The sequence below is a fragment of the Lissotriton vulgaris genome, chromosome 5 (assembly GCF_964263255.1).
Source record: "Lissotriton vulgaris chromosome 5, aLisVul1.2, whole genome shotgun sequence".
NCBI classification, from domain to species: domain Eukaryota; kingdom Metazoa; phylum Chordata; class Amphibia; order Caudata; family Salamandridae; genus Lissotriton; species Lissotriton vulgaris.
In genome coordinates, this window is record NC_141693.1 from 838,713,857 (window position 1) to 838,726,247 (window position 12,391).

Genomic DNA, 12,391 nt, shown 5'->3' on the forward strand with positions numbered 1-12,391 from the left:
GCGGACGTGATTAGATCCGGACCCTCTTTCCCTTTAGTTACAGCCCCTGCTCCCTCTGTCCTTTAACAGCCTGGTTACAAAACTCCTTACCGCATACGCGTGCAGGTGTGGTCTCGGCTCACCCCTCGTGCTGCCCGCTGAGACTTTTTAACATTTGTGTGTGTTTGTCTGTTGTGTTCCACCACCCGCTACAGGTACAATAAGGGAAGACTGACCCACCAACAAACCCTGAAGAAATCACTGTAAGACAAAGTGATGAAACATGCCGGTTGACTTTTAATCAGAGTGAGCTAACAGCACAGAATAAAGTCATGAGTTGCCAGTTAGTCTTACTCTTTTTATAGTGGTATTTTTTTGTTTTTTCACTTAATTGGGCACGGAAATATGACCTATATGCACTTTCTTTATGTTTGTTTTTCTCCCATTTCTTTAAGGTTGACAGTAGCCGATGATAAGTGAGGAATCAGGCGAGTACCAGTCTGATACAATCCTCTCCTTGGTGTTGCTTCCGTGAGGCACTGTCAACCTCCCCTCCCCCTTTTTTTCACGTATGGAAGGGAGGACATATATGTAGCGTGGTGGTGATACTGATATACATACACACGTCTTGGCAACATTGCCAGACTGAAAATTACAACGGTGTGTAATACTGTGGATAGAAGTTAGATACTCTCTCTACCACAAGAGTAAATTCTTCCTTTTTTAGCCGTTGAGCTGCTCAGGAGCAGGCCATTGTTGTATGAGAGATATTTGAGTATGGGAGAATATGCCAAATTAGATCTTTGAAGATGTAGAAGGTAAAAAATTATTCTGGATGGAAGCATCCAGGGGGTCGATTTGAATATTCGTGCACTAAATTGTGAATCTCTTCCATTTAGCAGCGTAACACGCTCTGGTAGTGGGTTTCCTGGCTTCTTTAATAATAGCCATACAGTCTGGTGGTAGGTTTAAGTAACCAAACTCTAGGACTTCAGGAGCCAAATCGCTAGATTCAGTTGGTGCGGGTCTGGGTGCCTGATTTCGCCATGGTTCTGTGTTAACAGAGATTGAGTGAGCTGCAGCTTTTGCTGTGGAATTAGAGATAGTTCCAACAGCGTGGTGAACCACGGTTAGCGTGCCCACCTGGGACCTACAAGGATTAGTTTGAGAGACTTTTGTCTGAGCTTGCGCACCACTAATGGAATTAGTGGAAGAGGCGGAAAAGCGTACGCAAATCTGCCTGACCAGTTCATCCATATTGCATTGCCTTCGGACAGTGGGTGTGGAAACCTGGCGGCGAAGGCTGGGCCTTTTGTGTTTGTGGGTGGCGAACAGGTCTATGTGTCGATGACCCCACTGTTGGAAGAATGGCTGAAGAACTTGTGGATGCAATTCCCATTCGTGAATCTGTTGTGACTGTCGACTCAACAGATCTATCTGATTGTGAACTCCTGGAAGGTGTTCTGCTAACAGATGTATGTTTTGGGGAATGGCCCATCTCCAAATGTCTTGTGCAAGCTGGGACAGTTGCAAGAGTGTGTCCCTCCCTGTTTTTGAATGTAGTACATGGCTGTCATTGTCCGTCCGGATGAGGACAGCCTTGCACGTGAAGTTGGAAGGACTTGAGTGCTAGGAATATTGCTAGCAGCTTGAGATGGTGGATATGGAGTGGCCGCTGTTGAGCGGTCATTGACCCTGAGTGGTAGGTCGTAGGAGATGGGCTCCCCATCCTGAGAGGGATGAGTCTGTTGTGAGCACTACTCGTGGAACTGGCTCTAGGAACGGCCGCCCCTTTGTCAGGTTTTTGGTGTTCCACCACTGCAGAGAGCGATGTGTGTGGCTGTCCACCAACACAAGGTCTGTTAATTGACCGTGACCTTGGTTCCACTGTCGTGCTAGACACTCTTGTAGCGGACGCATTTGCAATCTTTCGTGTGGAACTATGAAGATGCAAGATGCCATCATGCCTATGAGTTTCATGAACACACTGGCTGGGAGAGATTGTTGGTGTTGAAAAATAGCAACTAAGGTTTGAATGCTCTGTATCCTGGCTGGACTGGGATAAGCTAGAGCTGTAGACATGTCTACTGTAGCCCCTAGATACTGGTGTACGTGCGAAGGCTCTAGGTGCGACTTGGTGTAGTTTATTGTAAACCCTAGGTTGTGCAGCATCTGGATCGTTTGGTGTGTGTGTGCAACGCACTGGCAGGCCAACTTGGCTTTTATGAGCCAATCGTCTAGATAAGGGAAGACAGGGATCTGTTGTCTTCTCAGATGTGCTGCTACGACTGCTAGGCACTTCGTGAACACTCTTGGTGCCGTTGTCACTCCAAATGGAAGGACCGTGAACTGATAGTGTTTTCCTTCCAGTACAAACCGTAGGTATTTCCTGTGAGCAGGATGTATAGGGATGTGAAAATAGGCGGCTTTCAGATCTAGTGTAGCAAGGAAGTCTACCTGTTGCAGCAGTGGAAGCACTTGTTGCAGAGTGATCATATGAAAATGGTCTGATTGTATGTAATGGTTGAGGAGACCAAGGTCTAGAATCGGTCTCAAGGTCCCGTCTTTTTTGGGAATTAGATAGTACAACGAGTAAACCCCGTCCCTTGTTTCTGTAAAGGAACTATCTGAATCGCACCCTTCTGCAGAAGGGATAGAACCTCCTGCCGGAGTCGAGCTAGATGATCGGTAGACATTGGATGCTGTCTGGGAGGGATGTGTGGAGGGGGTTGCTGTAAGTTCTAGGCAGTAGCCATGTTGGATAATCCGTCTTACCCACTTGTCTGTTGTAATAGAGTTCCAGACAGGCAGGAACCGTGTTAGTCTGCCCCCTACAGGAGTGGAATGCTGCAGGGGGGGCGTAGGGAAGTCATTGCTTAGTGGCGGAAGAGGCTCGAGTGTTATTGCCTCTACCTCTGCCCTTGGTACTATTGCCTCTGTATCCTCCTCTGTAGTAACTCTTGGTAGAGGAGGTTTGTGTCTTGAAAGACGTGTTAGTGTCTGTTCCAGTTTGTTTGGAGGCGCCTCTGTAAAAGGAGCAACGAAAGGAGCCTCGAGTTGGGGTAGACTGTAAGGCCCCCATAGACTTGGCAGTGTCTGTTTTTTCATTTTTTCGAGGGTAGTGTCTACCTTCGGACCAAATAACTGGTTTTGGTTAAAAGGCTGGTTCAAAATGGTGGTTTGTACTTCCTGTTTGAACCCCGAAATGTGTAGCCACGCGTGTCCTGATGACGACACTGGTATTAATAGCTCTAGATGCTGTGTCTGCGGCATCTAGTGCGCATTTGATGGAAGCGTTAGATATTAACTTGCCTTGCTGTATGAGGTCAGTAGCTTGATCTTTGAACTGTTCTGGGAGGTGTTCAAGCAATTTCGCCAATTGGTCGTAGTGAGCCCTATCATAAACGGGAGAGGAGGGCTTGCCTATTAGCTATGCGCCATATATTGGAAGCCTGCGCAGCTATTCTCTTGCCGGACGCATCAATCTTGGATTCTTTGTCAGGCGGGGGTACTTCACCAGAATTGGCCCTTTTACGTGCGTTGGACACCACTAATGAGTCTAGTGGTAGGTGTCCTTTAATATAGACTGGGTCCGAGGGTGCAGGTCTATATTTCTTTTCAATTCTGGGATTTAAAATTCTGGTATGCACATAATCTTTAAAGACCTCAGTAGCATGCTTAACCACCCCTTTGATCATGGGAATAATTTGAGCGGATCTCTGAGACTGCTCAAAAGTATCTAAGAGAAAATCTTTCTCAATGGCCTCAGAATGCATGGGGACACCATGGTATGTAGCAGCACTGTTGATTAGCTGGCCAAACCCAATAATATCCTCAGGAGGGAAAGGTTTAGATGCGTATGGGGGTGCCTCAGGGACATCCAGTTCATCTGCAGGTTATGGAAACTCCCACCTAATTGTGTGTATAGAAAAGTCCATGTGCCCTCACCTTCAGGGTGTGTAGTGTCTCCTTCCCCGTCCCCTCCACCTAAATCGTATTATCATTCTGTAGTGAATTTGATAATGGAGATTTTATAGAAGAGTTTTGAGGTGAAACATAGGGAGGAGCGGGAGAAGGAGGAGAGACAGGAAAGGAAAAGTGCAGAGGAGAGGTTGCACAGTCCTTGGCAGGAACCACAGGTGTAGGTGGTGTAGCTGCAGGTCTGTTCTTAAGTGGTGTGGCACCAACATGACCGGTTTTCGGGTCGATTAAGATCTTTTTCTGTTGAGGATCTGGTCGAAAAAGGTTCTCTTGAGATGCAACCTTTATCTACGCTGATTTTTTCGGTGCCGGCGTAGGTTGTTGAGTGTCTTTATCCTTTGGAGGTATTAGAGGGTCCTGTGGCTTCGGTTTCAGCGCCGAGTCTATTTTGGCTTGGAAGGCATGTTCGGGGGCTCGGCGGCCTCAGAAACAGGCTTTGTGGTTTTCGGCACCGTGTGCGGCTTCGGAGCCGGTGCGTCTTTTGGTTTCGGTTTTGGGGCAGACACATGTTTTGGTTTCGGTACTTCTTTCGGTGTCGGAGCCGAAGGGTGTTTTGGCTTTGGTGTCGACGGAGTCTTGCTCGGTGACGAGGCACCAGAAGGTTGAGGATTTTTGTCTTGGAGCCGAGGAAAGACTCTCGGTCAGTGTCGAGGCACCGGAAGGCATGGAAGATTTCTTCGGAGTCGAGCCGGAAGGCGGGACTTTCGAAGTAGATGATCGGTCTCGACTGGGCCCAGCGGGCGGAGTGCGGACCTTTGCCTTCTGCTTGGGTGTATGTGGTGCAGGGGTAGTAGTACTCACGCGCTGACCCGATGGAATGGAGTCGGAGTCATCTGCCTCGGAGACGATCTGGAGATCCGGTGAGTCTTCTTCGGGAACGAGTGGAGCCTCGTCGAAGATGTCTTCCGGTGCTGATCTCATCTCGTGTCGACAGGCCCTCCGGTCTCGGATGGTTTTCTTCGAGCGGAAGGAAGCACAGGCTGTGCAGGTCGACTCGTTGTGGTTCGGCGACAGACAGAGGTTACAGAACCTGTGGTGGTCGCTATGTGGAAACTTTGCTTGACATTTCGGGCATTTTCGGAACGGAGTCCTTTCCATATGGTGTAGGCCACATGGCATCGATAGGCCCAGAGGCCCGCTTGGATGACCGGAATGGAAACTTTGGCGTCGAAAGGTGCCGCCAATGTCGAAGGCAGGTAGTAATTGTTTTATGAAGTTCTGCACGTCAAAGTTACAGAAAAACTGTTTCTGGCCAGAGCGGAGAAACTTTCATCCGAACCCAGTGGCGGAAAAAACAATCTGAGGATGGAGCCGATGCCCATGCGCAGTATTGTCCAAGGGAGGAGTCACCTATCGGGACTAGCAAAGACTTCTTCCAAGAACAACAAACTGCAATCATCCGAGCCCAACACCAGGTGGCGATCTAATGCACAGTGTACTATCTGCAGCTCATATGCCTTGAACATAGAGTACCGATTGGGGCTATATTGATTTCATCTCTACTCTTTACTTACCCAGAACTGGGGAACCAGCATAGTAGGTGGTGCGAGGCAGCGATAACGTGCTGGTGCTTTGCTTTCTCTGAAGTGTTCCAACGCAGATCCTACCTTGACCATGAAGAGATTGGTTCAGTCGAAAGCCATGTCCATGAAAGATTGTTGGACATCCTGTGGAGTTTATGCAGGTATTGTGCCGAAGTATTACGCTTATACCAATTGCCCTACCTTTAGTGTGCAGGCCCAACCTAACTTGACTTCGCCCTGGCCATCCTGAATTATTTGTTGAAGGTTAGCCTGAAGATAATCTGCGAAAGGTAGCAAAATATCAGCCACAATGCCCACACAACGCATACAAATACCGCCTTAGGAAGCAACTTGAAATGACAGACATGAATGCAAGGCTGGTGGATGAGAACATACATTTTCCAAATGTATTTGGTTTTAGCCTACTGGTGGAGTCCTGAACTATGAGATTCTCAGGTGTTTGGCACTACAGGAAGAAAGATGGGACCCCTGGAGCTGGTCTGTCTCCTGACTATTTGGCAGTTGAGAGAAAGATATTATTCTGGCTTCGCCCAATTGCCTATGAGAGGATTATCGACTGCCTCAGTGAAGGGTCAAAATGGCTCTGCTTAAGTCTGCCAGGCAGTAAAGCCTCAGTGAGGACATTTGTTTTCACCTATACTCGGTCATCTAGGACGTCTGTTGGCCTGCTGATCACCATGGCAAAAGATGCAAACTCCCCCATAGAGGGATCAGGAAGAGAATAAAGGCTAAGCATGGGCGAATTTTGCGAATCTCGCGTTCGCGAATTTTGCGGATTTGCGAACTCGGATTTTTTTTGTGTTTGCGCGGGTTTCTGCCAGTTCGCGAGGGTTTTGTACAATTTCGCAAACGCGAACTTACCTGTCGGGTCGCAAGTTTTGCGAACTTGTTGTTTCTACGTGTCCAGCCTGTTTGGGACACTCTTCTTCATCACTGCCACTCTGACTACTCATGCCACCCTCTGGCCCACCCATGCCACCCTCTGTTTCATCACAGCACCCTCTGGTTGTCCAGTCAGTGTACATTATTGTGGCAAAGCAAGCACACCTTCCCTGCCTCAAGTGACCTGAATTAATTTGGGGCTGAGTAATGTGTCACAGAATATTTTTTTAGCTGGCACCTGCTTCCTTAGTGCTTCCTGATTAGTGATCTTTTGCACTTGCTAAATGCTTTCATAGTTGCAAAATTAGTTACAACACCTGCCCTGCCCCAACTGACAATAATGAATTAGGGGCTGATTAATGGATTTGAACTTCCAGCCTGGCTCCTGCTTGTCTCCCTTAGCTGTAATTCAGGACCTTTGTGGCATATGTGTAACTATTCTGAGGTTCAGAGCAGGGTCACATAATAGTTGCAAGTAGGCAACTGAACTCTGGAGGGGCCCCTCAGGAAGCACTACAGGAAATGGCTACTAATGATGAGCCTGAACTTTTGAACCTGGTAAGTAGTTTCAGTTTTGCTAAGATCGTATTTCTGCAATTTAGCGCTTATTCGCGGGGCGCGAAGTTGTACTTGGAAGCCGCGAACTCCCGCGAACAGTGCGAGCAAAATCCGCTGCTCGCGGATTTTGCGGGAGATTCGCGAATCTCGCGGATTGCGAATCTACCGAAAATCCGCAAGCGAAACGGATTTTCCGCCCATGCTTAATAAAGGCAGTATATAGAAATGTGTCAAGGCCATTGGAGATCCAAAAAAAGGTTTTCCTCTTAAAGTTGGGATTCATCATCCCCACAATCGCATGGATCAGGAAAATTTGTTAAAGAGAGGGTTCCGTTTTAATCCCATAGAGGCTGATTGAGGAGTGGGCTTGTTGGAGGTAGCTGTGGATTCACTTCCAAGTCAGAGAGAACTAATAGTTCTTTCCATAGAGTCTGTGTACGCATTGATGCACAGGGAACCTTTGTGGGTCTCAGCACCGTGAGGATTTGAAATAGGCATCGCTCTGCAGTCAGGATTGACCCTTAAACAGGGTCAGGGACAGAACCAGCCGATGAAAATCTGTTTGGAGACCTCAGATTCAGTGAGCTCAGAGACGTACCAGATGGAGCCTGTAAAGTACCAAAAAAGTGGAGCATTGCCTCTTTAAAAGTCTGGAATGCTGCGCATAGCCAGTGGACTCCAGGATTTGGGCTGCATCATGCCCAGCTCAGTAACTGAATACATGAGGAGGAACCGGGTCAGACCATGGGGTACCCATTCGCCTACCCAATTTCTACTGATAAGAGGCGAGAGAAAGGGAGTCACATTTTGACTTCTTGCGGATTTTAGCCCTACCTGACAATTTCTAGAAGGATTACTGCCAGTCTCAGAATCTTCTGTTTCCTGGACCAGACCATACAGTTTGGGACAGTTTGACTTCTAGGTCACAGATGACCTTTGGATTCATCCTAGAGGTCATCTGTCACATTATTCCAAGCCCTGCGGTGAACCCAGACACAGCCTTCGAGGTAATCAGTCACAAACATTTGTTTACAGCAAGCCTTGTAGGGATTAAACCCTGTAACCTTAGGGTGAGACAGGTCTCTTACGCAATGGTAAAATGTAGGCTACAAAAATGCTGTCAATTGACAGAAGTGAAGAAGCAAGCTCTGGATGAATGTCAGAAGGCACAGATAGAAAGGAATGGACGTGGACATGGACATGCAGAGGTGGCACGTATAGGTGGCCCCAAAGTTAATCTCTGGTTGGGATGGATCAGATGCGGAACAGCACGATGCCACCTACCAGCATGTGAGGGAATGGCTGAAAAAAAATCTACAGATCCAGTCTGGTACCCAGGGGTATACACAAGGTGAGGCATCTGCAATGATAAGTATCAATCAGAAAAATGCAAAAATACCCTCACCTTACAGCCACAAAAAGACATTTGGTTGGTTACATAAGAACGTAACAATGTACTTACTTTTATGAATGACCAGCTTTTCTAACTTCCTCTTGGCAGCAGCCCGTTCCACTATTTTTTGGTCGATAGTATTTGCAGTCACAAAGCGATAAACAACAACAGGTTTTGTTTGGCCAATTCTGTGACACCTATCTTGAGCCTGAAGATCACACTGTGGATTCTAAGGAGAGAGATTGTTTTAAGAAAGTTAGCTCTATGCGACTTAGTGTCTATTCTACTTGCTCTGTATATAAAAAAGGAAAAAAAACTATATTCCATTTGCAAAACACATTTGTAATGTACCTTAGGGCAAATTTCAAAACACCATGTAGGAACAGAATAAAGTCGAGTAACTTTACCTACTGTCGTCCTGTAATGGAATGCTTGAATTCAGTCAGACTAAATCCCAAGTTATTTTCTAAAACTTGCATTATTAACTTGCATACTAATTTAGTACAAAACTTCTCAGTCAATTTTCGGTATTTTAGAACGATGTAAATATAAATTCTAAAGTCAACTCCTCATGAAGCCCATGCATGTGTGGTGCTCTTATGCTGCGCTTTTATATAGTTTGTCTCTTTCGGAGTGGAATAAAACTGCGTGTTGTACTGTGCCACTTGCCAGCGAGAAAGAGTGCTGACTTTCATGATCTAGTCTGGCACCTGGGGATAGTCGCAAGGTGAGGAACCTACAGTTACAAGTATTCATTAGAATGAGACGCTCCTCCAATTCGTAAGGCAATCTGAAATCGAGTTGGATGCCATTGAGGAGAGACTTAAAATATTTGACAAAGACCAAAAATCACTACATTTTCTGCCCTGAAGAAGTCCATGAAGGACGAAACGCGTTGGCTATGGCAACAGTCTTTTTATTTGTAGAAAAATAAAGAAATAAAGCATGAACTGCAAACAACTCCACTGAATTGTTATCTTCATCGATTTGAAAAAAACTTACATTAAATGTTAACACTGTTGAAATATTAGGATATAATCACAATTCGTGTGCTGGACCATTGTGTGCTGTAGCCTGATAGAGGGGTGTCTTACCTATATCTCATGCAGTTTGTGGGCAATCATGTCGACTTCAGTTTTGTCTTCACTGAGGCATGCAGCCTGCAATGGCAGCATGCATGGCCTTGGTGAGGGGACCCTAGGGTTGCACAATTTGTGCTGCTACCCTTGGGGTCCCTCTCTTCAGTGCAAATGCTGCAGATTCTTTACCTTAGAATCATCCCCAAGCCTCAGACTAGATCCAGAAATTTGTGAGCAGCACCTCTCCGTGCCAGTAGGTGACATTGCTGGGCACCGCATTGTGCCATTTGCGCCAGAAATAACATTCGAGGTGCTTGTATAGCCGGTGCTTGTATAGCCACTGCCTGGCACGCTGATGTCAGTTACTTTTTGTGACTTTCCACGCTAGAAGCACAAAGTGCACTGATGTGGAAAGCTAGGTTCCTGAAAGGGAAAAAATCCTGTCCCTAGAAATACTACCGCAGAACAGAGGATGGGTGGGTCGGTAAGGAATCTGCAGTAGTCTCTACCAGATAAGGCGTTACTGTAGGTAAGTAACTTGTTCATCTCACAGACACTCCCAGCCACAGAGTACTTACCTTAGGATAGATATCCAGGCAATACTTCCACGGAAGTGGGTCTGTGGACCAATTTCACATGAAGTCATGCAACCCGAACAGACAAAGTGCTCATGCCTAAGGACCCGACTGACCAGATAGTTGCGTTTGGTAAACATGTGCAGTGAAGCCCATGTTACTGCCTGCAGATGTCCGGGACCGGAACTCCGTGAGCTAATGCAATTATGGAATCTTCAGCTCTGGTGTAATGAGCACGCACACCCTCACAGATTTGCTTCGTAGCCAATGAGATGGTCCGTTTCTGAACAGCCAATCCTTTCTTAACTTCGACATACCCCACGAAGAGTTGGTCATCAACCAGTATCTTGTGTGGTGAAGGTAGAATGAAGGCACTCTTTTTAGGTCCAGATTAAGTTGTTCCTCTTCCTTGAAGGGATGTAGTGATGCGTAAAAAGTAGGCAGTGATGGTTTGGCCTATGTGAAAATGAGACCACTTTCAAAAGAAAGGAAGCTCTTGTGCAAAGCACCAGTTTGTCTGGGTAGATATTAAGGTAGAGGCTTGAAAAACAATGCCTGAAGCTCATTGAGCCAGATGTTATTGCCCCCAGGAAGGTAGTCTTGATAGTAAGGAGCCTGAGAGGAGAGTTATGCAAGGGAGCGTACATCAGGAGCCGATTAGAGGTCCCAACAGAGGCATAGGAGGAGTAGACATATTGCAAACCTTACAAAAACCTATGTACAATAGGTGGTTGGAAAAGGCAAGGTTGGTCAGGCAACAGACAGCAGGAATATATCCCTCAACAGTGTGCAGAGGCTTGCTGAGCAAGGGAAAGAATGAACAGGAAACCTGGGAAAGGTAAGCAGATAGTAGATGTGTGTCTTTCTGTACACCATGCCACAAATTTTGCCAAACGGCAGGCGTACAACTCCTTGGTATCGGGACGCCTGGCTGCCACGATATCTTACAGACGTAGGGATAAAGGTCGAAAGCGGTCAACTCTCACCGTTCAATCTGCACACAAGAACATTGACTGGTTCGGATGGCGAACCCTCCCCTGCTGCCTTGACACAAGATCCTCCTGAAGGGGAAGCCTTATTGGACAACCGATAGCCATGCTCAACATCTCAGAATACCGGACTCTCCGAGCCAAATCCTGCCTCACAAGGATGACTTGTGCGCAATCATTCCTGATCTTTAGAACTCTGGGCATGAGCGGTATGGGAGAAAAGGGGTACAGGAGTCTGAGCAAAAGCTGCATTGGAAACTCCAGTGCACAGAATGGCTGACATTGCCCATTCTCAGCAGAAGCAAGCCAATCTAATGAAGGCTCTCCTCACTGTTGAAAGAGCCCTTGCGCCACGTTCAAATGGGGACACCACTCGTAATCAACTAGGCATTGCCTGCCAAGTTCGTCCACCCTGCAGAGAACTTGCAAGGTGTTGAACCCCCAGGGTTATTCCCTGCTGTTCCAGCCATGTCCAGATGCACAGGGTTCTCTTGACACAGGGTCCATGACCGCGCCTTGCCCTGCTTGTTGAATCACATGACATAAGTGTTGTCCATGAACACTTGCACTGGCCTTCCCTGGATGGAGAGTAGAAAGGCTTTCAATGCCCATTGGATCACTCAAAGCTCCAACAGGTTGATGGGAGTCCCGATTCCGCAGGAGGTCACAGTCGTCTGATCTCCACCTCTCCCAAATCACTGCCCCATCCTAGGAGTGACACATCTGTCACTACTGTCAGATTTGGCTGAAGACAGGGGTCTACCACAGACTCAATCACGGTTTATAATCCACTATTGCAGGTCTTTTGCAGTTCCATCTGCGATCTGGATGGAGGTCTCAAAATCTTTTCTGATGATGCGCCCACTTGATCTTCAGGTCCCACTGCAGAGCCTGCATATGACAACGGGCATGTGTTGCCAGAAGGATCCAGGAGAACATAAGGCAAAGAAGCCTATGTCGTCCTCACTGAAATCCAGGATAGAGGCTGAATCATATCACAGCCTGAACTCGCTCTTCTGGAGGATGTAAGAAAGTGCCCTCTTTTTGCATGGTTGCCCCCACATTTTGCTAAACTGCTAATGTACTTTGGCAGGAGCTCAAGGCACACTCAATCAGGTGCCCAAGGCCTACGTTTTGTGCCACCCTTAGAGAGAACGAACACACACACACCCCCCAACCCCACCCCCATTTTTGCCGGCTCTGAACAAAGTAAAGAGTCCAGATGGCACTCATCCTTGTGTGCCATGCCTACAACTCACTGCCCTGGCGTAGATCAGACACTCCTCTAGCTGGGTGCACTATACCAGTGGTGATGGTACAGGTGCGTGAGCCCTGTACCCCTACAGTGTCTAAGCCAATTCTTAACCATTGTAAGTGCAGTTATATCATTAAGAGTATATGGTGCTTGGAG

General features: G+C 47.2%; 1 protein-coding gene across 1 annotated transcript in view; it reads right to left on the reverse strand.

Moving 5' to 3' along the window:
• HELLS (helicase, lymphoid specific) overlaps positions 1-12,391 on the reverse strand; it is a 591,428-nt gene that overhangs the window by 121,889 nt on the left and 457,148 nt on the right. The window contains exon 19 of the mRNA XM_086922383.1: positions 8,407-8,566. Coding sequence (XP_086778509.1) covers positions 8,407-8,566 — 160 coding nt within the window. The remainder of the gene's footprint in view (positions 1-8,406; positions 8,567-12,391) is intronic.